This window comes from Stegodyphus dumicola, chromosome 1, assembly GCF_044657685.1.
Source record: "Stegodyphus dumicola isolate Sdum_Otavi_A_Nest chromosome 1, ASM4465768v1".
Taxonomy (NCBI): domain Eukaryota; kingdom Metazoa; phylum Arthropoda; class Arachnida; order Araneae; family Eresidae; genus Stegodyphus; species Stegodyphus dumicola.
In genome coordinates this window covers 23,891,667-23,917,483 of record NC_140768.1, presented here as the reverse complement: position 1 = coordinate 23,917,483, position 25,817 = coordinate 23,891,667, and the positions used below count along the sequence as shown (strand labels likewise).

Genomic DNA, 25,817 nt, shown 5'->3' with positions numbered 1-25,817 from the left:
GCATGGAAATGTACTCTCAACTGAAGTTGCTTTGCAAACATTTTACGTTTTTACAATAAAATGGGTCTGATTCTGTTCATTGCTTAAAGTGAATTTTAAGAACCATCTAATGATTTCAAAGAATATGTTCCTAAAAATATTATTCGTTTTGTTTAAATTATTTTGTTAATTATTATTTTTCTGGAAGAATATATTTATCACATCTGTAAACAAATATGTTCTATGTTACCCCAAACCATTAAATAGAAAATAACAGCATTTAATTTTAAAATATTATTAAAAAGACTATATAATCCTAAAAAACTCGAAAGCCATAAGATACTTTTAATAATGCAAAATATAGGTCGTAGCTTGTATTTTTAGGAATAATTTTGACAATAAAAAACAGCCTTTTTTACTTACAGAACTTTTAATTAAAAAAGTTTAATTTAAAAGCCTTTTTAATAATTCAAAAGCTTTTGAAACATCTTAGAAATTTATTCTTTCAACCATGAAGCCAATAAAAATCCCTTTATTAATGATCTTTTTCTCATTATTAAAACACGCTTATCAAAAACATAAGTAAAAGCTTTGTGAGCTATAATAGTTGTGATCATTTCCAGAAATATTAACTGGTTTATTTTAATAAACGTATCAAAATTTCATATGAATATTTTTTAAACTTGGAAAATTGATATATTACGTAATGGTTTGGATTTTTGATGTGATCCGTGTGCTTTTCTACACCGAATGGAGGAAATTGTATGAGTCGAATGAAACAAAACTTTGCAAATGAACACAAAACATTGCAAATGAAACAATTGAACATTGCAAACAAAACATTACAAAGAAACAAAACGTTGCATTGAATGAAACAAACAAACGAACATGTCAAATGAAAGAAACTTCACAAGATTGCAGTTGTGAAGCATAGTGTGAATATGAACTCTCGTAATCATCGTTGCTAACAATCGGGAATATCAATATCCTCGATTCAACGAATACTGACAAAAGACCTTCGTACTTTAAAAATTCAGTTGGCGCAATATCTAAAATCGGCAGACCATTAAAAAAATCTTTAGAGCCGGTTTTGAAGAAAACAGGATGTAGAATAATTTATGATGTAAATAATATGGTAATAATTTATGATTTATGATAGTAATAATTTATGATGTAGACGATAATTTTCAGAAAGAATAATCTTCAGTGAGGAAGGTCAGTTTCATCTTTTAAATTTGCCAACAGACAAAACTCCAACATTTTGAGTAAAGAAAATTCTAGGATAAGCCAGGAGTGCCAAATGTACCCTCTAAGAATCAACGTTTGCTGTGGTTAGGAGAGAGGATTTGTGGCCGAAGATGTCGTTAGAAATGCAGTGTTAATGGTGATAGTTATCGTGACATCACAAACTTTTGTGACCTGCTCCGGATAAAAGGATATCCCAAATACCTGATCTCAACAAGACAGGTCTGCCTGACACATATTCCGCTACAGAAAATTCTTGTTTCATGAAAAATCTTGTGCGTGATCATGGTTGAGACCAAGAATGACCTGCGAATTCCTGTTGCTCTCATACCTTGCCACTTTATTTTAGAACATTATGTTAAGTCGAAACTTTTCAGGAACAAGACGTAAACGGTTCTGGAACCAGAAAGAAAATTCCACGAGTCATTGGCAAGATCTGTTAAATAATCGGGAATTTCACCGACGGAGTAATTGCCTAACGATAGCATGGAAGTAGATATACTTCAGATGTTGATCTCCAATATTAAACCAGAATGTATATACAAGAAAATAAAACAAGAATTTTCGTTCTTTATGCAACTTTGACTGTAAAATCTGAAAGTGAAGCAGCAAAAAAAAAAAAAAAAAAAAAAAAAGAGAGAGAGAGAGAGAGAGAAAGAAAGTCAGAATATATCATTACCTCCACGTTATAAAATCATAAATCCGCGATATTGTTGCTTTGAGAAAGATGCATTTAATTCTTTTTCACGCTCTTTGCTCGGCGAAATGTGAGCTGAGCACTACACAATTCTATATTCACATTACATGTGTGTGTTTGTATGTCTTTTTTTTAAGCTATCACAACACAGATAACTAATGGAAGCTTAAAACCAAAGCTGAATGGGATCTAAGCATAGAACCAACGGTAACATTACATCGAAAGTTATGTTTTATCTTGTCATTTATGGTATATGAGACCCTGTCATAAAATTATAATTTTGCATTGGCAGATGTCTTTCAGTTGATAGCTCAGCTAGAACTAAGGATTTCTAGAATTGCGTAAATTAACTTAATTTAACTTAAATTAAAATGACAGGATTTATTGAAATGTTTCTTAAAATTCATGAACTCGAGAAGCTTTTATTAAAACTTATTTCGCCAGACATTTAATAATTAATTACATACTTTTGTTTATTAAGTAACTAGAAAGCTCAGTGGTCATACGAAATGACTGCTGTTCTAGATATTATAAATTGTAATTAAAATGATTTGTGCAAAGGTGTCTGCTAATTCAAACTGAATTACTCAGGGCAGGCGGCGAAGACGCCCTTTGCTTACTGCCCTACGGGGTTTCCCCCTTCTACTTGCTTAATTGCTTAAAGTAGAGTGTAATGAAGGAAACCATTGGCGGTACATTTCTTAAGAGCCCACCGCTAGCTCAATAAATAAAGGTGATTTAAATAATAAAATGTTAATTCACATGTCAAAGATCTCTTTGTACACAACATTTCTCGTGTAGATCTTTCTATCATTTTTAAGCTCGCCTTGTAGAGGTCCATCCATTATTTTTAATTTTACGTCCGTTCTTTCACGAATTCTTGAACAGGCAACATAAAGTTGACCGCGTCCAAATGCAGACTCAGGTAAAATGAAAATGAAAGCCTCAAGTAGAACTAATTGGAAGTAAACGACAACTTCTAAAAATGTTGTCATTCACGTAATTTCCAGGCAGCATGATTCCGAAAATACATGCTGATATTTGGGATTTAATCTAATAAATAACCTTTTGCATACAAAAAAATATACGTATATTTTCATGTGTGTACTATGTGTATACTATGTGTGTTGATAGAAAGGTATTTTGTATTCAAAGAAGGGAGTAAGTCTTACGTTGAGAATCTTTCGCCTTCTTCCAAAGTATCAGGTAACTTCACCCCTTTCGTTTCTGGAAGCAAAAGCAGCAGAAAGCCACTGACGACAGATAAAGCTCCAGGAACAGCAAGAGGAACAACTGGATGCGTTACATCTCCCTGGAATAGAAATTTCAGCAATTTATCAGTGCTATCGAAGACCTGATTATCTTTTGGTACATTTCAAAAGATATTGTTAACTTTTATTTTGAAAGAAGCTATTTATTTTGTTTTATATTTTTTCATTAATAATTACACGAATCGTACTATTCAAGATGCTTGCAAATTCTAATTTTACAAGCAATTTGTGTTAGGTTAAATAATATCAGTGATACAGACAGTTAGAGCAGGTTGTGAAACAAAAAGGGAATTTTTTAAAGTTAATAGCAATTACAATGGTGCAAGTGAGCAAATTTGCCCTCGATGTCATTTTGATTTAAAAATTTTTCATTTAATATGTATTTTTCTAGAAGAACTGAAAGGAACTGAATAGAAATAAATCCATGCAGGGTTGATCTTATGAGTAGGATAAAGAGGAAGTAATGTAGAAGCAAATACAGGATATGTTAGAAAAATACGAAAATAATTCGTATGAATAAACTGTATGCCAATAATGCTATATTACGTTGAAAGAGAGACAATTGACTTCCTCCCACACAGATCGAAATCAGGATGAGTTATAGAAAACTTATTATAGCAGACTTATTTTACCAATTACAGCGGAGATGATAATAAAAATTTATTCTACCAAATATATGGCCAATTAGATCTTAGCTTTGTTACTATCAGATAGCAGTGTCCGAGAATATTATAAAAAAAGCGTTTATCACAAAATTGGGAATTAATGTGATTCCGAGATTACCATTTCGATTATGTAGAGTTCCTGTCATGTTTTCATGAATATTATATTAAGGCCAGATTTGAGAAAATCTACATTTATGCATTTAGGCGGTATAATTGTAACAAGAAATGCGATTGAGAAGCATATTAAAAACTATATAGAGGAAGATTTTACTTTGTTGCAACAAGCGGGAATAAAGGTTAACGCTTGAAGAAATAAATTCGCGGGAAAAATTTCTTCGGATTTAGAATAGGCAGTTTCGCAAAAGGGCATAAATATAACAGCTCTAAAATTATAGCGGAAAGAAAATACTCCTCCACTCGCAACAGAGCCTCTTTCTTAGGACTATTCTATTATGAAAATTCATAAAACATTTCACAAAAATTGCGGAACCTCAATTAAAATATATTACTTTAAAAATAGATATTTCATGATATTAGCGACACTCCGATAATTTTCGATTGCAAGTGCGTCGTCTTAGCTGAATTATAATATTCCTACCTACTTCGTCTACGTTGAACGTAGAGCAACCTATTGAATTGTGTAGCGACTGTAAGTTCAAGTATTTAACGACAAAGTTCAGATAAGAGTTAAAATACACTTTTATTCACTCAAAGAAATAATAACAGATGGCCCCCTTCTCGGGCTTACAGGAAAGCCTCCACTGGGCTTTAAATCAAGATAAGAAAATAAGAAACGAATCGAATACTAAACTAAACCGACTTAGCCGAAGCTAGACACAGTTACCAAACGTAGTTGGACCTTAATTAAATTAGCCGGCGATTACCAACAGGCACGTACAATACAGCTGAGCGTAGTTGGCTTAGTAACTATTACGAAGCGATTAACGATACGAATGCGAAGTTCGAAAGGCGAGAATAACACTTGACGATTCTTGTTCGAACGCTATTTTTGTTTCGACGAGTTTGCATCAGTCTAAATTTGGTCTTGATTTGGTATACAAAAATACATGACGATATCTTTTGTTTATATTTAATGAAAACACCAAAATATATCAGAGTAATACAGGCACATCGCAACGACGAACCTACAGTTACATAATGTAAACACACAGAATTCTTTCGGCGCAACAGCGCCCTCTATATTATGAAAAGTTCCAACAATAACGAAGTAGCCAGACGGCAAACACCCGCCACTAAGGATTCCTAAGTCTTCTACTGAAGTAAGCTGAACATTCCTTAAATACTTTTTATAACTCCTTTACATGCAACACGAAACTAAAAAACTTATTCTGGTTGGAGAGTTAAACAAGAATTTAAAGGAAAGGGTTTCAAAATTAAAAATAACTGTTAATAAAATTAAAATAAACCTTACAGAATAAAGGAAATTAAGGTACTTTAGCAAATTGGACTATTCAATCTTTTTTCCCCACTGCGTGGTAAGCCATGGTAACGATTTTTCAAATGCGTTAACATGGATTTGACGCATGTTTGGGACAAAGATTGCCTTAAAGTGCTGTTTTAAAGTGTGAATCTTAAACAAAAGAAACTGAAGTTCTTTTGGTTGGCAGATGTTAATAACGCATTCGAAATATTAAAAGATGCGTTATGTTCTGAAAAAAACTACGTCAGTTTTAGAGATAGCTCTTTTAAAAGGATAATCACAATGAGAGAGTTTACTGCATCATTAATAGAATGTTTGCGTATGCTATATGATAACAACCATATCTACAAGAAAAACAGTATTGACTAATGCAGATTTTATTTGAACAGAAGCTCTTTCAGCAAATGCATTTGGTGTCCTTCTTCAGCTGCAGTTTTTACTAACAACCAGCGCTTAGTGATTTGATTACCCGACGCCAAGTGACTTAGCAACTGCGCACATTGTTTATACTTCCTCTCGTGTTTATGAGTACCTAACACATGTAGTATCCTCTCCTCCCCCCATGCAATCTAGAAATCTCGTTTAATATCCTTTAGATTGCATTGTTTATCACAAAGGGGAGTGATAGTGTTTATAGATTCACTGACTAAGGACGAGTGTATTAACACTGTACTTTAGAGGTATTTTTTTAAATAAATTTGTAAGGATTTATTTATTTATTTTGACTAATAGTTACATTTGAGTTAAAGCAATTTAAACTGCCGCTCTTCTTTTCACTCACGCTTTCCATGGCAGAATGTAAATTAGATAGCTCGCGTTTATTCAGATTAAGGAGAAAGCAGTGCTATTTAAGCGAAGCTTTCCGCCAAGTTGATTTTAGAGCGTGTTATGCCTGTTTAGGGCCACGTTGCTACAGTAATTTATTAACGATTTGATTCGATTCTGTGGCATTGAGTGCTTCTAGCCATTCGGCTTGTCTCGGCGGCTTTTACGAGCCAGAGGCGCTTTTACTTTACTCTGTGATCTGCTAGGCTAGTCTAACTATATTTTATTTTAAGTTCTGTATTACTTGTTTAGGTTAAGCCAGAAGTGTTGGTGACCCAACACTTCAAACCCAAGTGGCGATTTTTAGTTCTTTGTGATGAATAAAAGGGCTATTTAGAATCTTCTTCTGACTTTGTCTGCCTACTGGTTAAATACACGAGAATAATTCCCCTACAGTCTTCCTACAGCTCGTGAGTTTACGTTACCAAAGCATACGAGACTCTATAAATTAATGAATGAGAGAACAGGAGTAAAAAAAGATGATAAAGAGTTCCCTTGTTAAAAGGAAATTCTAATGCTTTTTTTTTTTTTTTTTTTTAATTCCGAACTCTTTTATTGCTGCTACTAGTGCAAAATGAAAATCACATCTCGAAGATTTTGGCAAATAGCGTTTCAATATCGCAAACAACGTCGCCACATGTTAATAGCCATTTCAAGAATACTTCGGCTACTTAAACTTTTCATTTTTTAACTTTGTTATTCTCTCCCACCCCCCGAATCACAGATTATGTATGATAAAATCATTTTTCTTCTGTAAGCTTTTAGGAGAAATTAATTACTCTACAAATAGTGCAGTTACTCTACAAATAATAGTGCAGGGACAGGGAAAAGTAGAAGGAGCACCAGAACTTTGTCAGTAACATTTACAAGTATTGCTCCGCCGCCCTACTGTACCCGCTGGGCGTTCGGTTGACCCGCATCAGATGCCAACCTAACAAGATATTTACATAGAAACTTTACATTAATTTTAGACTTACGTACTGAATATACAATTACAAACACACGGTATACAATTATTACAAAGAAATTAATCGATTAACAAAAGTTGGACTATGGCAAATTAATATAACATATCTATTTCGAACATACATCATACAAACATTCATTGCACATCGGGCATTGTACATTGTACTTCATACAACAATACATTTGTATATCTAATCACATCGAATTAAATTAAACACCTTTTTAAGGAACTAATTAGTGAAGAATTTTTTTGCATCTCCTAGTACATTATCTTATTCCTATGGCAATTATCTAGTAATCAAATAATAGTGCAGTGACTAAATAATAATAGTGACTCAGTGCAGTGACTAAAAATAATAGTGCAGTGAGTGTAAATATCAAATAATAGTGCAGTGACTTATCTTCTGACAGCTCATGGACCAATTGGGGCCTATTTACTTCGTTTTGGGCTACATAATACAGACAGTTGCATTTGTGGCTTACCAGGTACATTGGATCACTACTTGTTTCAATGTCAAATAACCAAAGATCCACATGTTTTGGCCTTATACAACAAACAATGCTCGTGAGTGGCTTCAGCAGATTCTCAAGAATAAATCTCTTTGCCAGAAGCTTCAGACTCGAATAACTATATTATTATAAACAGCGACGATCTGAGAGCAGTACAATTCTCATTTTCATTCCTAAATTTTTACCTATTAATGTAGGTAAAATGACGTAAGTAGCAGTCACAAAAGTGGCTTATAATCTTAATGATACTAGTTTTGCTTCTGTAATATTATTTTTATTACTTTTTTAAAATAAATGCCGCTAAATGAGCAGGAAAATATGAAAGTCTTTCAGACGGAACAGCTATTCATTCTATGGTTTCCTGTAAGCTTTTGGTTCCGTATTGATAATAGGGGAATCAAATGGATCGTTGTCATAGTTTCAGGTATCTATATCTATAAATCCGAAACTAACACTTTTTTCGTTTCGAAATTTTACATACTGTATATTCAGGCAGTTTTAGGAAATGTCATTTAATTTCATTCTCAGAACTAATACGCTGTAAGAGATTAAAGTCTCGAAATTTTCCTGTGCTAGCTGCCGTTGTTCTCTGCAAACAATTGATCAAATACGAATAAAATAATCTTTTTTATGAATTGTCTTTCTTCTATGGCTGGGAAAAACAAATGCACTGTTCATGCGAACTTCAATTCCTAGTTCCACTTATGCCGCAAGTAACATGCGTTTCGCATGTTTTGTTCCGGGTGTCATGATTTAGTTGCCATAGACGTAGCAGGTGAAATGAATACTGGAGCTGTGACCCGGAGTACCACATTGGAGATGGAGAAGGGAAGTGACCAATTGTCACGTGATCCAAAGAATCCATAGGAGTCTAATTTCAGAAATGTGCATATGAAGCGAATCAGAAAATAAGTCCTTGGTCACGTGGGTGGTACAACATTGGAGATGGAGAAGGGGAGTGACCAATTGTCACGTGATCCAAAGAATCCATAGGAGTCTAATTTCAGAAATGTGTATATGAAGCGAATCGGAAAATAAGTCCCTGGTCACGTGGGTGCTCACCCACCCAAGTGCAGGTTCTGGCAGTTGCTGCTTGATTTGGTTCTTCGCTGCTAAATACACATAAGCATATTTACAGATATGAACAATATTACGGGAGAAAGTCCTGACTTTCACTAAGTAGAAAAGTTGCCAGAGTGCGAACTTCACATTCCTTTAGTATTTTTTAAAGGAGAGTTAAGACTTACCAACTGCCGAATGAAAGGGGCGACCAAAGCTCCTATTCGAGCACAGGTTGAACTGGATCCTACACCGACGTTTCGGGTCACAGTGGGAAGGACTTCAGCAGTGAGGATAAACACGATGTCAAACGAAGCAGAGTTAAAGAACTTACCAGCCATTGCGAAAGTAATTGATAACCACGTCATCTCTAGAATAAAAAAAGGACAAAAATATTACAGTTTGAAATAAATATTACTTTGCATTCGTATGCGTATACAGGTGACAGGTGACGGAAGACGGGGACGCCTGGTGTTTAACAGTGATAAATAGGCATATGTCCCACGCCTTCCCCTGTATAGAAACAGCAACTTTATTGAAATTAATAAAAGTATTTACAGTGCAACAAGTGCAGATGAGTTATTGTGTTACATTGCAGTTCAGGATACATTAGCATGTCATAAATAGTCAAGTGCAAGACATAAAGGGAAAGGGTCTTAAAAATTTTAAAAAAAATAAATAAATAAAATAAAAAAACGAAAACAACACATTAATCACATAAACATAAGGCGTAGCATGATACTTGATAAAATACTGAACAAAATACATGCAATGCATTGATACAATACATGAGACACGGAATACACTGATAAAATACAAGAGACATGAAATACATTGATAAAATACATGAAACATGATGCAACTTTAGAAATAGTACACAACACTAAAAATGTGATATACAGAGCGGAATATGTATACAAAGGTATTAACAGAATACAAAACAGAAGACAGTGCATTACAGATTTAAGTACAATGGATATATACATAATGCGCAGATGCTATTGCAAAGATAATTTGAGTATTATAGAATTTGCGCTTTTCGTATAAATTACAAAAACAAATGTTATAATGAATGCAGATACATTGTTACATGTGCAAGTGCTAATACTTGAAGGAAGAATGAGCTGAGACACTGATGGACGCTGATAGAACTGAGACACTGATGGACGCTGATAGAACTGAGACACTGATGGTAAAACATTTATTGGTGTATTAATGACAAACTGAGAGGCGATTGGCGGATTCAGCGAGGAGAGCAGATGTCCTGACTCATCGCCCTAGTGATGCTGACAATTTGACAAATTTTGGATATTGCAGGCTTATGTGTAATAATAAATCTATTAAAAGCTTCTCTATTGGAGGTTTGGCTGGGGAGATAATGAGCAGTTGTCAATTCACATTCATAAGGGTAGTGATTCATAGAGGTAGTATGCGTATATATATATTCTCTGGAAATTAAACAAGATTACTTTAAGATATTACAAAAAAAAAAAAAAAAAAGAAAGAAAGAAAATCTGAAAGTGTTTAGATTTTAACGATCGCCCTAAGGGATTCTTTTAAAATTTAGTATTCTTTTATCAGTAGAGATTATCGATAGAGATAGCTGAGGTGGAATAGCGAAACATTTCATAGGGTATTAGATGAATATCCATTTAAGCTAACATGGGGATGTTATCTATTTTTCATATATTTAAAAAAAAGTCAGAATATATAATGTAATTCTATAGAAATATTTCATGTTTTTAATTAGATATATCATGAATTAATTGCCTTTTTATTTATATCAATCTGGATAAAAAATAATATTTTTAAGAACTGCATTTATTGTTTTAAATTGTTTAGTTTGTTGATTAATAACAGACTGCTTAAGTATGAAAGAACAGTATCTTATGTTTTTCCGAATGGCAACAGACTCGAATGAAAAGTGGAGCAATGTTTTATAGCGAAAAAAAAACTCAAAATCATGTTTCGAGACTAATAGCTGTCTTGGGCTATAACGAGAAAAATATGAAAATGGCAAAATAAATGGAGGGGAAATTTAAAAATATTTCACGGAAATTAAGTTTAATTTAAATTTTACGAGATCTATAACCCTTAAAAGTCGAACACTCAAAAAATTGCCTAAAATCTGACAATTAATTTAATTGATATTGGAATAGAAAAACCAAAATGTGTTACGTGCGCCCCCCACCCGGAATAGTGGTTAGCGACGTTGACTGCCGTATCGAATTATCCAGGTTCGAATCTCGGAGAAGGCATGGCATGGGTGACTGGAGCATGAAGGCACTCTAAATATCCGGCGAGTAGAAAGTCCTCTCGAGAGGTTGCTGGTGCGAAAAGAGGGGTGGATATCCCTCAGACATCTTCCTCCCCCCGGGGTACTTTCCATCAAAATTGGGGGCAGAACTGGACAAAGTCGTTTTGTCCTCTATATGGTGTCCCAGGCTCTTGCTAACGTCAGGTGCAATCTTGGCTTCTTGCCACGATGAGTTTCGCGGGCTTGCTCTGATTTCAGAGACCTGATCTGATGTTATTGCCAATCAGATGGGATAAGCCACAACAAATAATAACAACAGTATTATGTGCAGTATTTATTATAGGATTTGAATTTTATGAATCTTAAATTATAAAGCATTAATACATTAAAAAATCATTTGCAATCCTTTCGATAGCCCGAAATTCATGTAAAATGTTAGACATTAGATATAGCTGAACTCTTCAGCAAATACAGCAACAGTGAAAGCTTCGAGGAACAAAGGAAGTAACTTTTGAACCAACTAAATATAAGGATTAGAAATATAACTCTCAACTCCGTATGCTGTGAATAGGGAAGTTAATTCTTGGAGATTCTAAGGCAATAAAATGTGCTAAACATATTCAAAGTATTATTCATGCGAAGGCATTCAGAGTATGGTGCTTCACTGTACGTGGCTCTTGAGTAATGTCAAAGGGTTTTCCGATTCTTTGGTCTTGGTTCAAGTATTCAGAGAAGATCTTGAGTTGTGACTTAACGAACGGAAAAAAAAAGGGAACTTCTGTTACTTCTCTTTTAGGATTTCGCATGGAGAATTACTAGTTTCTAATTACTGGCAGCATCTCGTACACAGTTTGCAAAAATTACTTTTTTATCGCAAGTAAGAATGCTATTCACCGGAACCAAGATAAGGATGAGGAGAGTGAAGAGGCGCCAAATTATTCAAGGAAAGTTAGAAATTTAAAAATAACTTCTGATTATTAACTTTAGATTTTGAAACATATCAAGAAACAAAGTCATTAACTATCAAAGCAATAAAATTTTATTAGCACAATTTACGGTGCGTAGTGTCAACGCGAGGAGCATCAGAATTGTTTAAATATAAATCAATTGTGCATTCACTGCATTACCAACACGTAAGCACGTTAAAATGCTTATATATAGATTTCATATATATACTTTACCTGCGGGCACTAGAATCAAGAGCAGCAGGCAGACACCTGCAAGGACGTTTGAGATCAGAAGTGCTATTCGATGTCCGACGGCCTTACTAATAGAAAGGAAAAGTATTATTGCTGGCAATTCCACTGCTCCGCAGACGAAGAAAGTGATATACGGATCGCCTCCTAAGTCATTTGTGTTCCATGAAAGCGCATAATAAATATAGGCTATGATAAACCTAAAAATAAAATTAATACCAACAGTCAATACATGGATAACTTAATACGAAACAGGACTCTAGGATAATTTCTATAAATACGAAAGTAGGCGTCAATGAACATTACAAAGAATTATTATTATTAATTAATATTCCACAAATGCACTCCTTTTAAAAATGGAACTAGTTAAGGAAATAATGAATCTTAAATAATATTAAATAGTGACCTGTATTATGAGAATACTTATATCATTTTAATTTGTTCTTAGTGAAATATCAGCATGAAAGAGCAGATGCAATAAACATCATATAACAGTTTTCTAATATTAATTCGTGCACAAAATAGTACCAAATACGAAATCTTAAATTAATTTTCTTAATTGGTTTAATTTAGGGATGTACTTTTATAGAAGTCTGTACATTGCTCTAAAAATTTTTAATTTACAGTAATATGATACATAATTTACAGAAATGTATACATTTCTGTAAGTTAAAAATAGTGATGATATCATTATCTGTTAATTTATTATTCAGGTAATAAAAGGGAATTCTTGTCATAAAATTATAAACTTTCTGGTGAATAAAATATTCCAATAATACTGAAAAATAAAATCTGAATACATTCTATATCTAAACTCTAATATCTACTTCTATATCTATACTATGTAGCAATGGAATTAATGCAAATAAATTTTGATCTTTTTCTTGCCATGAAAATATTACTATTACTATTAGGAGGAACGAATGATGTTAAATAAACTTGTTAAAATAAAAATTTATGAAAAGCAATCTCACCAGCAAAAATAAATGTTCAGAGTACTTTTCCTTAGCCCTGGAGTCTTCATCAAGTCAAAAAATGTGGCTTTTCTCTTATCTTCTGACTTTATAGGAACCGTATAATAAAGAATGTAATAACTTAATTCATTACATTCAATAGTTTTAAATACATATGATAATTGAAATAAAAAATATTCGTAAATGGAGCCCTAAGATGCTTTAAAAACATATATTTAAACTAAAATTAAGAAACTGTAGGCAGTTCGTATTTTAGTTTTGCATGTTCAGAATGTGTGAATGAATCAAAAGCTATTTCCTTGTCAACAGACTTTTAAAGATATTTCTCATAAGCTGCCCTTTAGAAGGAGCTAATGGACTATGCAGAAGAAAATTAGGCATTATTTCAAATTATATTAGAATAATAATGTATCGTTTCATATCAAATATTAATTCATTAGTTTACAAATGAATTAATATATGATATGATTTCAAATTATATTAGAATAATAATGTATCGTTTCATATCAAATATTAATTCATTAGTTTACAAATGAAACCTATTTACAAATATATTATGCACACTACAAAAAATGCAATTAAGCAGATGACATGTACTTTAAAGTACGCAATATGTTCTAACAAAAAAATTTAAAAAAAATAATACAACCTGAAACATTCGAGAAAAACTACCTGAGGATTATTAAAATCGAAAGGATGACACTTACAGGAAGATTCGGCAAATGATTTAGCTGTCACGGTCACGATCTAATAACATTTGCTTCAAAGCATAGTATCCAGAGATCATGAAAAAATGTCCGTTGTGAGGGATAATATGATTGACAGGGGAAAATTTGACTGTAGATTCTATGACCGGCGATCAGGGCGCTTATCTGAAGCGCTTACAGAGACCTATAAGACATTTGCTTTTGACCCCACAACATCGACGGAGTCGTCTGGAATGGTGCCGCAGCCGATCATCAAAGTCTGCCATCAGACTGGCATCGTATAGTGTTCGCGATGAATCCCGCTTCACTCTTGAAGCAGATGACCACCGTGTTCGTGTCTGGAGAGGACAGGGCCAGCGGTCCCAATCAGCCTTTGTTTTACAAAGACATACAGCCATAAACCCTGGTGTTATGGTTTGGAGCACTATTTCTTATGACAGCAGGTCATCTTTAGTCATTCTCCGTACGTCTTTAACAGCTCAACGATATTTTGATACCGTCCTGCGGCTGGTTGCATTACCTTTCATGGCAAGTCATCCTGGGGCCATATTTCAACAAGATAATTCCAGGCCACATACCGCTCGCATACCTCTGGACTGTCTCCGTGCGGTTGATACTGTTCCTTGGCCAAGCAAGGTCACCAAACCTTTCATCAATCGAGCATGTCTGGGGCATGGTAAGCCGTCATATTCGGGCACCACAAAATATCGCAGATCTGGAGCGACAGTTGATGAATGTCTGGCAGAATGTGTCGAAGGATGACATTAGGAGCCTCTACCACTCCTTGCCTCGACAAATTCAAGCATACATTGTCGCCAGGGGCGGTTCGACCAACTACTAATTTGAACACTCAGTGGGTGATTGGGAGCCGTGAACAGGTACTACGACCTTGATTTTTTTAATCATTTTATTATGTGTGTATGAGTTATACATATATTCAGTTCCATCAAAAACAACCACTTCCTTCCTGGTGCTTCGATTTTTTTGCAAAAGAGTGTATTTTAATTACCCCGTTTTTTTTTAAAAGGATGCAGGTATGGCTCGTTTGCTTCCAAAACACAAATATCTCTTTTGCGAAAGAACATTTTATATAATCCTCGTACCATTTCCAAAATTCTGAGGTAATATTATTGTTATGAGGAATAACATATTGTTGGCAGCTGCAGATTTGTGTCAGTTTTTTTTTTTTTTTTTGACTAATTCTAATCACTTCGGTTGGGGAGAAACAAATTAATAATTTGTTATAAATATTGACATACGAGACAATAAATGACTGTAAATAGCTCAAGAAGAACGAAGATGTCAAGCAATTCTTCTTTCGTATACAAGAAGTATAAAAGATTTCCTAAATCACTCACAGAGTAAATTCGAAACCCCTATTCAGATAATTCCCTTCGAACCACAAATTTCAGAGCTAACCAGTTCTGAAGAACCATCTGTAACAAATGAACCAGTTCAAAGCTGGTCTAATACGGTTTCGGACCCGTATTTATGTGGGCACGGACTTTTGGAAGATTCGGGAAGAAACGATCGTAGAGCTTCACAAATTTGTTTTACCAGATCGTCCGAAACATAGTCACATTGACTGTAAATATCCAAACATCGCCAACTAACGGCAAAAAAAATTTTAAGACCCGTTAGAATGTTTTTGTCCAGAACCTGCCTTTTTTTTTTTTTTTTTTTTTTTAGTTATTTTTAGAATTTAAACTTTGTTTGACTCAAAGATCTACAACTCTAATTTTATATACAAAACATGTAGACACAAATTTAATTACAAACAAAATAATCTCTAAAATAAGTAATTCAATAAAACAAAACACAGAAACAATAATCCCATCAAATGAATTTAAATATACACAGAAATTTACAGCACTATAAAGTGATATAATACTTATTAAATAGATTAAACGAGCATTAATTTCTGTATTTATACACCCTAGATAAAATTAAAAATCTTATTAAATTCATAATAACTATGAATTTAATCACACAGTCAGGCTCTATTATTTTTATATTATTATTTTAGCTATTATTTACCTTTATCTGATGGCTAAGAAATTCTGCTAAGGCTGCTTTTGTCTTTTTCATATCTTTCTTATTTTTCTTTGCTGCTCGCAGCAGAATTTCTTGGGCTTCCTGAAACTTGCCATGCGCAAGAAGCCAACACGGGGTTTCCGGAACAACCCTAATAAACAAAAGATTTTTTAAATATTTTATAGCTCTACAAATTATTTGGATTACGAAATAAAAAATAATCTGATATGGACACCATGACTTCCTGTTACGGCCTATTAAATTGTACACATTTCTTGCTGCTCTTCATTTATTTCCTCGAATTATTCTAACTTAACTAACGAATCCCTCAAGGCAAGTTAAAAATGACATAAAAATTACGAATTTTGAAATTAAATAGCCCGGTCCATTTTTGTCATCGGAAGTTAATCTTCATGTGTTTTTATTTTTTCAGAATGAGTAGTAAGATTTTCCCAAATACAAATATAAGAACCGGGAGAAAACATTAAAAATTAGATTTCGTTATCTTTAGAAAATTAATTTTCGTTTAATATTTGACGTACCGAAACATGAATATTTTCGTCATTTAAAACACTTCTGTAATTGAAAGTATATGACTATGACCAACGATTGCGAAAATAAAAGCCAGGAAAGGACTTAGAAGCCGGGTAAGGGGTGGGTATATATGGTTTTAGTATTGTTAATTGTAATGAAAAAGAGAGACGCACAACTATAGATATTATAGCATTCTCATATACAAAATTTCAACATTCTACAACTAATCGTTTTTTATTTATCTGAGTACATACTGTTACGAAAGGCTCAGCTGAGGTGAAATAGCTTTCTCGCAAGGCGAGGTTAGGGTTGGCAAAAAGTGGCAAGGTTGCCAGATTTGGTTTGATCAAATTTGGCGACAAAATTGGCTTCTCACAAATTCTTGAAGTTCTATGAATTCTTTATTTTTAAAAACATTATTAAATTGTTGGACAGAAAATCGAAATATTTAGATTAGGTAAAAGATATTATCAGGATATAACAATGATTAGGGCTGAAATTCTTGCTAACAAAGCCATTTTCATCAAAATAATACGAAAATATGTATAAACTTGTAGATTAAGTAAAAGTCATTATCAGGATACAGCAATGATTATGAGTGAAATTCTTGTTAACAAAGCCATTTTCATGAAAATAACACGAAAATATACATAAACTTGTAGATTAAGTAAAAGATATTATCAGGATATAGCAATGATTAGGTGTGAAATTCTTATTAAAAAAGCCATTTTCATCAAAATAATACGAAAATATGCATAAACTTGTGCTTAGTTCACGTTATCATCGAATTATAAAGTGCGTAAAAAGAAATTCAAAAGGCTTACCAGAAAACGCAGAGAAGTGTCAGCCAAGGCACCGTGATAGTGATTTGTAGCCAGAACCAGCTTGGAATTAAATATGCAATACCCGGCAACAACATATATGCAAATATCCACCCGCATTTGAAGTTGATGCAGTAAAGCGATCTGTATTCTGCGCTCACTATTTCAGGAACTGAAAATATGAATAATAATAAATAAAATTAAAAAAAGAATATAATAACTTGTGTCAATAAATCTTCCAATTTTAAATTAAATATTTCTTATATATTTCAGTAATACGATATATTGCTCAAATATGCCTAATTCTTCAAAGTAGAATATATGCTATTAACTTAATTTTGTTTAGGAATCACTACTATATCCCTACCTTTATCCTTCTTTATCACAAAGTTTGACGTCTTTTAGTTATTACTGCTCATAAATTTAGTAACTGTAGATAAGTACAACATCATTACAAATTATTTGCTACTATTGAGGAACTATTACAGTCTAAGTCTCATTGATATACTCTGTCCTAAAAGTTTATAGATTCCCAAAAGTTTATAAGACTTTTATATTATGTGTTTTGAAAAAATAGAAAGGAACACAAGCAACAAATAAATATCTGTTTCTTTAGATCACATGCAGCTTGCATTCTAGTAAGTATTCAACTAAAATAGCAGTTTGTGTTTTAGAAAAAGTAAAAACACAAAAGAATATGCGCCCCGAAAGTTTATAGAATATTAACATTTTAACAACTTATGATCAGACGTCGAATACACATTTCACCATCGAGAGAACCAAGTTTTGTAATAACTCTGGTTCCACATTGTACCATACACTCTCGATGGCTGCTTTTAAGGCATTCACGGAGGAAACCTGCCATCCATGCTCGTAAAATCGAGACATAATACTCCACATTCTCGATCGGATAAAAATCGGGCCTCATTGGTGGCCACTTAAGAACAGTCATATTGTCCATGTCTAAATAATTTTTTGCATCATTAGAAGTATGAATGGAAGCATTGTCATGATGATACACCCAATTCTACCTTCCAATATTTTTTGCAACTGGCATAAGATGTTCTCTTAGTGTTTCTATGTATTCAGACGATGTCTGCAAACAATCTAGAAAGGTGAAACCCACCTGTCCTTTGAAACCGAAAGCTTCCCACATCATGGCAGTGTAAGGATCTTCAGTTTTACTAACAACGTTTATTCCCCTCCCCCGGGGGTCGACGTAGAGAACTCTGCGAAGCTACTGACCAGGATCTGTACCTAGGCAGTCTTGACCACGGAGGTATAAAAGGTATGAATTTAGTGGTTTTGAAGGCCCTGGGAAAGGTCACTTATTGGCCGGCCTCAGGGTCTGGCATGTCCTGAGCGGTTGGATCCGTAGCCGGGGGTTTTCCCCCGGTTTGCTGGGTAACGGCCTTCTGCGACGGGCTCGCTCATGCGACTGGCAGGTAGCAAATTAACGACCAGTTCTGCCTGGTGTATTCCAAGTGGTGCGCCGGCCGAGGGCCCAAAGCGGACGTTGAAGCGGACGCTTGGTTCTGAGGAGGAGCTGGATCTGTAGTGCGGGCATTCGGTCACACGGAGCAGAGAAACCAAGAGTTACTTACTTACTTAACGTTTATTTTGTTTTAAAACTTTACTATCTTTTTTTATTTTCTACTTCCGGGCAGAATAAAGCGTGAATTTGTTTATGCAAATTGTACTTGCTAACGTCCGAGTATTTAAGTTGTGGCTTTTTGCCAAGAACAGAGTTAGATAGAGATAAAGTGAGCCGCCTTCCCACTGCATTCCGCACGAGTTTTCAATCAGTTGCTGTCCGCCTTTAAAGCCAGAAGTTTCGTCCTCTCGTTATTTTAAACGTATTGTAGTTTTCAGCAGTTTGCGTACTACATACGTAATAATTTAAAAAGCCAGTCTTAGTGTTAGTATCAAGCATTCAAAGTTAGCTTTCATTTAAATTTAATTAGTTAGTAGTTTTTATATTTTTATGTTCAGACCACAAGTGGTTGGTCTCTGTATCCCGAAGTGCGGGAGCGTCTGTAATATTGTGGAAAATAAAGGATAAAGTTAACCTTTCCTTCTTGAGTCGTCCATTCCACACAAATTTGAACATAGCTTGAATAAGCTCTCTGTTCCCATTCAGGACACGTCATGTTCCCAAAGCAGATCAAAAGAAATACAAACCCTGATTACAGATCCACCTCCACCGTTCCTACTGAAATAGCTCTGATGTTTTTTTTTTTTTTTTTTTTTTTTTGTAAGTCATGCCAGTATTATGAATACCCTTCAGAATCATTTAGATTCCATTTTTTTTATCACTGAAAGTTGCAGAGATTCATTTGTCACCATATGCCATGTGGTTACAGGCCCATTGAAATCTTATTCGTTTGTGAAGTTTTGAGAGCGGTTATGATCGAAAAATTTTTACGTGAATCATATAACTAGATTCCTTGATTCGCCTATGAACAGTGTTTTTGGATATTCGCAATCCACAAGCCCTTGTAGTTTGGCGAACCGACTTTCTTTCTTTCGAAGTCATTCATTGCATTTGCCTATCGCTGCGCCTATCCATCCCCCGGATCTTCCTGAAAGTGATTTTGGGTTATGTGAAGTCTTATGAGACATTACATAATGCGTACGTGCTAAATTCTTAAAGATCGATTCAGAAGTTTCAAAATTTCTTTAACAGGCCTACCGTGGAATTTAAAGTTCAGAATCCTATTAACTTAAGTATCAAAAAGTTCCGTAGCTTTAGGCATACTTAAAAGTAGTTCAAATGATCACTTTTCATTTATAAATTGGAGGTTTGAATGAGGGCATTATTCGTCTAAAATGCTCAAATTCCCCATCAAGCTTATTTTTAACCAATTAGCATAAAATTACAACTGTCAATAAACCTTTCGGACATACATATTTTTTCTATTTTTATTTTTTCTAAAACATAAATTGATATTTTTGTTAAATATTTACTCGAATGCAAGGCACATGTGTTTTTTAAATAAACATGTTTTAATTGGATATTAGATGCATTTTTATTTTTCTCAAACATGTTATTAACTTGAGTCTATAAACTTTTGGGACAGAGTGTATGTTTTGGAAGTTAGAACTGAGAGTTTTAAATTTTACCATTAACTGGTGCTTTCAGAATCATGAAACAACTCTAGATCAGTGTTGTTGTTGTGACTAATCTAGCGGATATGACATTAGAAACTGCAGCGAGTAAAAGATTATTTCCATCGTTTGCCAAAGTCATGGTATATAGGTATGAGTATGATTTTGCCCAATTTCACCCCAGTTTTGGTTGGTTGGTTGGTAACGGAGGACGGGGACGCCTGATGTCTAACAGAGGTAAATAGGCATGTGTCCCGCGCCCTCCACTAACCAGGAACAACTCCCTGGCCACAACAAGAGGCCGCCTCGGGAGCTTTTTAGGATGTTAACAAGAGCATTTACATGGCCATACAAGGGCAGATTGCATTCGTTTTACTGTTTTGACATTTGTTGTTGTAATTTGCTATGGTAATTTTGCATATTCGTAATAAAATTCAAATAAAAATACAAATTAAATATACAGATACAAAAATACAGTTACAAAATAATAGAATTAAAATACAGGCTCATAAGTTAAAAAAATTAAGTATTATACATATACAGAAGAGGAAATGTTAAATACATGCTGGAAACATTTGACTGTACATTATTTGATAAGTGTCTGTAATAGGGACTTATGTAAGTTTTAGGAGTAGACTTATGTGTCTGAGGATGTGGAACTACATGCTGACTTAGTGTCTCATGCCTTGAGAGTTTTGGTTAATGAGGAGAGCACAAATCTCGGCCCATTCCCTTGAGCTTGTTAACAACTTTGCAGATTGTATTTACTGCCCGTTTGTGCTTTATAAGGAAGCGGTGATAAGCTTCTCTATTGTTGATGGGAAGAGGGAGGTGATTTCCTGCTGTCAGATGGCATTCAAAAACATAGTGGTCTGGAGAGCCACATATGTCCGTGGTTGAGGGACCGTATGAAAGAGGATGGGTCTCAGAGTCTCTCACCTCTCTTCTGTTATTACCAATTCACACGAGAGGACTTTCGGCTCCCCATGCATTTCGAGCGCCCCCATGCCGCTAAGACACTACACATTTACAGTATCCATGCTTTCTCGGGGATTCGAGCCTGGGCTCTTCGGTACAGTAGTCAGAATCACTAACCACTATCCCGTTTCGGCGGCTACTCTAGATCTAATGGGAGAAATCTTTTATTCACACAAATAACCACCTCAATTGAAACTAATCAAACTTTATCTTCTGCCATAATATAACTAACAGATATAATATAACAATTGGATATATATACGTGTAAATGACATTTTTAATATTTTTTAATTCTGAATATTCCTTCTAAAATTCTTAATGTGCGTTTGATGGGCAAGAAGTTACTGCTAGTATCTAATCCACAATGCTTCCGACGTAACAGCAGATAATCTCATCAACAGGTATGGAAAAACAGTTACTCAAACTATCATTATTACAGATTAGACAATATATGATCTAAACATGAGTCAGCAGGTTTTTGTTGTGTCTTTCTTAATTCATAAAGAAGATCATTCTCAAAAGGAAAATGTTATTAAAAAAAAAAAATACACTTTACCCACATAGCACAAAAACATCCTTGGGATATCCCGAGGATGTTGCTAGCGGGATATGCGCACATCCTCAGGACATCCCGGAATATCCCGCGAACCTCCTAAACACGTCCTCCCGAGTGCCTAAAGTCACATCCCAGGATATCCTCAGGACATCCTAACTAAGTCCCATCGACAGCGTGCGGGATGTTATTAGGATATGAACTCCTACTTACTACTATAGTAGTCTGTGATTTAAAATTAAGAGCAATTTTTTCATTAAAGACTATACTTGTGTATTGTATATAATTAGAGAAAAAATTGTTGTAACTCAGAAAAGTATTGCAATAGTATAGATAATAAAATATATTTCGTCATTCATACTTTTTTTATAATTTGCTATGCTTTATAGCTTAGCTAGGAAGTACTACATTTATTAAAAAACCCGCACTTTATATTTACTTAACAAGATCTAGTCTCGTCGCTCTCTGAAGCAGTTGCCTTCTGCATCTATGTACGGATCCCAGCTGTTATATCACATTTAAATGCTTCTGAGAGTATTTTAACTGAAGTGTTTCTAATATTCTTTGCACACTCAGCCTGAGTAATAACCAATTTGGTATCTAGACAAATCTGAATTAGGGTTTCATCCTATGAAATAAAAAGATTTGACATGATGTCAAATTAAAGAGATAAAATATCATTCTGATTTTTCGCGTCACTCAAATATTGTTGCATCTTCAGGATACTGTTAACTAAGTATAGTGTCGTGGTAAATTAATTAGTTATCATTTTGCACTTCAGAAAATGTTTGCTACAAACATTCTTTTTCAGACATATCGGAACATCACAATAAAATCGCTTTTCGATTATCTCAGCAAGGTGTGACGAATTCTTGGTACACTTTACGAATTCAATTTTCATCGAAAAAAATACCATTACCATTTTCTCTCCTTTCCAAGTTTTCTTTGGCCTCTCTAACCCTCAAAAATTTGAATTTATTATTTTCAGCTTGAATTTATTATTTTAAGCTTATTGCTTCGAATATTAATTATGAATCAAAATTATCCATTCCTGGGATAACACAAGAAAATATTTAAAGCGAATCAAAGAAGAAGGTATACATACTTCAGTTAAAAGATGTTCAAGGCATATAACCAATCATAATTCAAAAGCTGAGACAGACGCATAAATGAAGAAAGAAACTACTTTTAACGAGATATACACCATCTTTCATTTCAAGAAATTTTAAAGATTTCATGGAATTGTTCTCTTTCTCTTTATTCACCTTAATACAGAACTCTAATACCAATACATTTTTATATAAATTGCATAAAAAAATATTTCTTACGTATGACGTAGCTAATCGTAAAAACAGATGTTAATCCCAAAGCAATAATGAAGCGAAGAATAAGAAACATTAAAAAACTTTCCGACAATAATGTCAGAAAAGCAGCTGTAAGGAACATGCATAAGCATGTAATGACTACTGGTCGGCGTCCAATCCTGTAAAAAAAAAGCCCTTATTAAATATTTATTTTTACATCACATTCTACCGAAATAATGGATAATCGTGTGTGCAGAAATGGAACTAAATTATAAGAAAGCTTCATATATCTCCAAAAATATATTTCATTATAACCAAATATATATGTAAGTAACACAGTTTTATATTTCAGTTTATCGGGTCTTTTATTTTAAATACTCAGTTATTGTACACTTAAAAACATATTCTGTTTTATTTACGCAAAATAACAAAACAATCAAACAATGTCAAATAAATGAAGTTATTTTTCATTTACTTAAAAGTAACACAAAGTTCTATTTCAAATGATATAAAGTAGTTAAATTAATTTTTATTTATTAATTTGGTAATGTGAGTAGACGTTACAGCACAGGTCGCCCCAGAGTTACAACGCCGAATGATGACCGGTATTTGGCAGTTACTGCCAAAAGAAACAGGCGCAGCACAGCCTCAGACCTGTCTCGTCAGCTCTCTTCAGCCACTGGTATGACAATTTCAAGGCAGACCGTGTACAGATGCTTAGGGCAGATTGGTCTATATGATCGTAGACCTGTAAGATGCGTTCCATTTACTGCAACTCACTGTCACCTGCGGTTAGCCTGGAGTAGAGAGCATGCATTGTGGACACCGCAACAGTGGGCTTGTGTGATGTTTTCCGACGAGTTCAGGTTTAGCTTGCAGTCTGATTCTCGCCGGAATTTTATATGGAGAGCTCCAGGTACCCGTTACCATCATGAAAACAACATTGAACGACACCGTTACGGTGGTGCAGGAGTGCTCGTTTGAGGTGGAATTATACTGGGTTCCAGAACTAACCTGCATGTTCAAATTGGAACCATAACAAGCCAAATCTATCGGGACGTCATTCTGGAACAACATGCACGTTTGTTTCGGAGCGCCATGGGCGCACAATTTGTGTTTATGGATGACAACGCCCGTCCTCACCGTTCAAACATCGTAAGCGAATGCCTTCAATCGGAGGATATCACCCGTATGGACTGGCCAGCATTCTCACCGGATTTGAATCCAGTAGAACACGTGTGGGACATGTTTGGCCGACGAGTTGCAGCCCGTCAACCTTCTCCTACATATCTACCGAAACTTCGGAGAGCATTGCTTTTTGAGTGATGTAATATCCCCCAAGATCAGATCGATAATTTGATACTCAGCATGCCTGGGCGTTGTACGGACTATATTGCTTCGTCTGAGAGACATACAATGTATTAACAATCATACCAACCATGAAATATTGGTTTTTTGTAAATAGGGTTTTTTTTTTTTTTTTTTTTGTAATTTGCTCCAGGTAGAAAAAATCGCTAATTTTTTTAATAATATCAAACACATAGCATATTTCTTTGCTCTTTACCTATTGTTTAATAAATAAGCTTTACAAATAAGTCAAATTTCTTTTGCTTCTAACTCTTCCTTTCCCTGATTTTGCATTATCCTTAATTTATGGACATGAGTATATATATATATATATATATATAAGCGGCTAAAATGTTTATCGATGTTTATCGCGAATTTAAATAATAATAAACAGAATATATGTATATATATATATATATATTCTGTTTATTATTATTTAAACAGTCTTTAAATATTTAAACTGAAATATATATATATATATATATATATAAGCGGCTAAAATGTTTATCGCGGATAGTTTACTGGTTGCTTGCGTAACTGTAAATTGTTTTATTCCCCATGCAGTGCAGCGCGTGACGAATATTATGAGAATGACAAGCCGGCAAAAACCGGCAACGATGAAAAAACAAATAAAATGAAATAAATATCTTTATTATATGCGGCTTAAATGTCTCTTTGTCTCCGATGGTTTATTGGTTGCTTGCGTAACTGTACTAGCCAATGGGGTGAAGTTGTCACAGCACAGGATTGCCGTTTCAGTTCAAACGTAGGCAATATCCTGTAAAACTTGACTTTGCTATGACCATCAATAAGTCTCAGGGCCAAACACTTAAGTGTGCTGGCATTTTTTTACCTGAGCATTTGGACACGGTCAACTTTATGTTGCCTGTTCAAGAGTTCGTGAAAGAACGGACGTAAAATTAAAAATAATGGATGGTCTTAAAAGGCGAGCTTAAAAATGATGGAAAGATCTACACAAGAAATGTTGTGTACAAAGAGATCTTTGGCATGTGAATTAACATTTTATTATTTAAATTACCTTTATTCATTGAGCTAGCGGTGGGCCCTTAAGAAATGTACCGCCAGTGATTTCCTTCATTGTACTCTACTTTAAGCAATTAAGCAAGTAGAAGGGGGAAACCCCGGGGGGCAGTAAGCAATGGGGCGTCCTCGCCGCCTGCCCTGGGTAATTCAGTTTGAATTAGCAGACACCTTTGCACAAATCATTTTAATTACAATTTATAATATGTAGAACAGCGGTCATTTCGTATGACCGCCGGGCTTTCTAGTAGATCACATTTATGCAAAACAGGCCGTGTATAACAGTCATAATGATGCGAACTAAC

At 34.4% G+C, this 25,817-nt stretch overlaps 1 protein-coding gene across 1 annotated transcript in view; it reads right to left on the bottom strand.

Moving 5' to 3' along the window:
- Positions 1-25,817, bottom strand: part of LOC118200692 (organic cation transporter protein-like) — a 43,754-nt gene that overhangs the window by 1,703 nt on the left and 16,234 nt on the right. The window contains exons 5-11 of the mRNA XM_035372650.2: positions 23,149-23,303; positions 17,185-17,353; positions 15,830-15,977; positions 13,086-13,171; positions 12,097-12,311; positions 8,847-9,028; positions 3,094-3,233 (exon numbers count right to left, since the gene is read on the bottom strand). Of these exons, the coding sequence (XP_035228541.1) occupies positions 3,094-3,233; positions 8,847-9,028; positions 12,097-12,311; positions 13,086-13,171; positions 15,830-15,977; positions 17,185-17,353; positions 23,149-23,303 (1,095 nt within the window). The remainder of the gene's footprint in view (positions 1-3,093; positions 3,234-8,846; positions 9,029-12,096; positions 12,312-13,085; positions 13,172-15,829; positions 15,978-17,184; positions 17,354-23,148; positions 23,304-25,817) is intronic.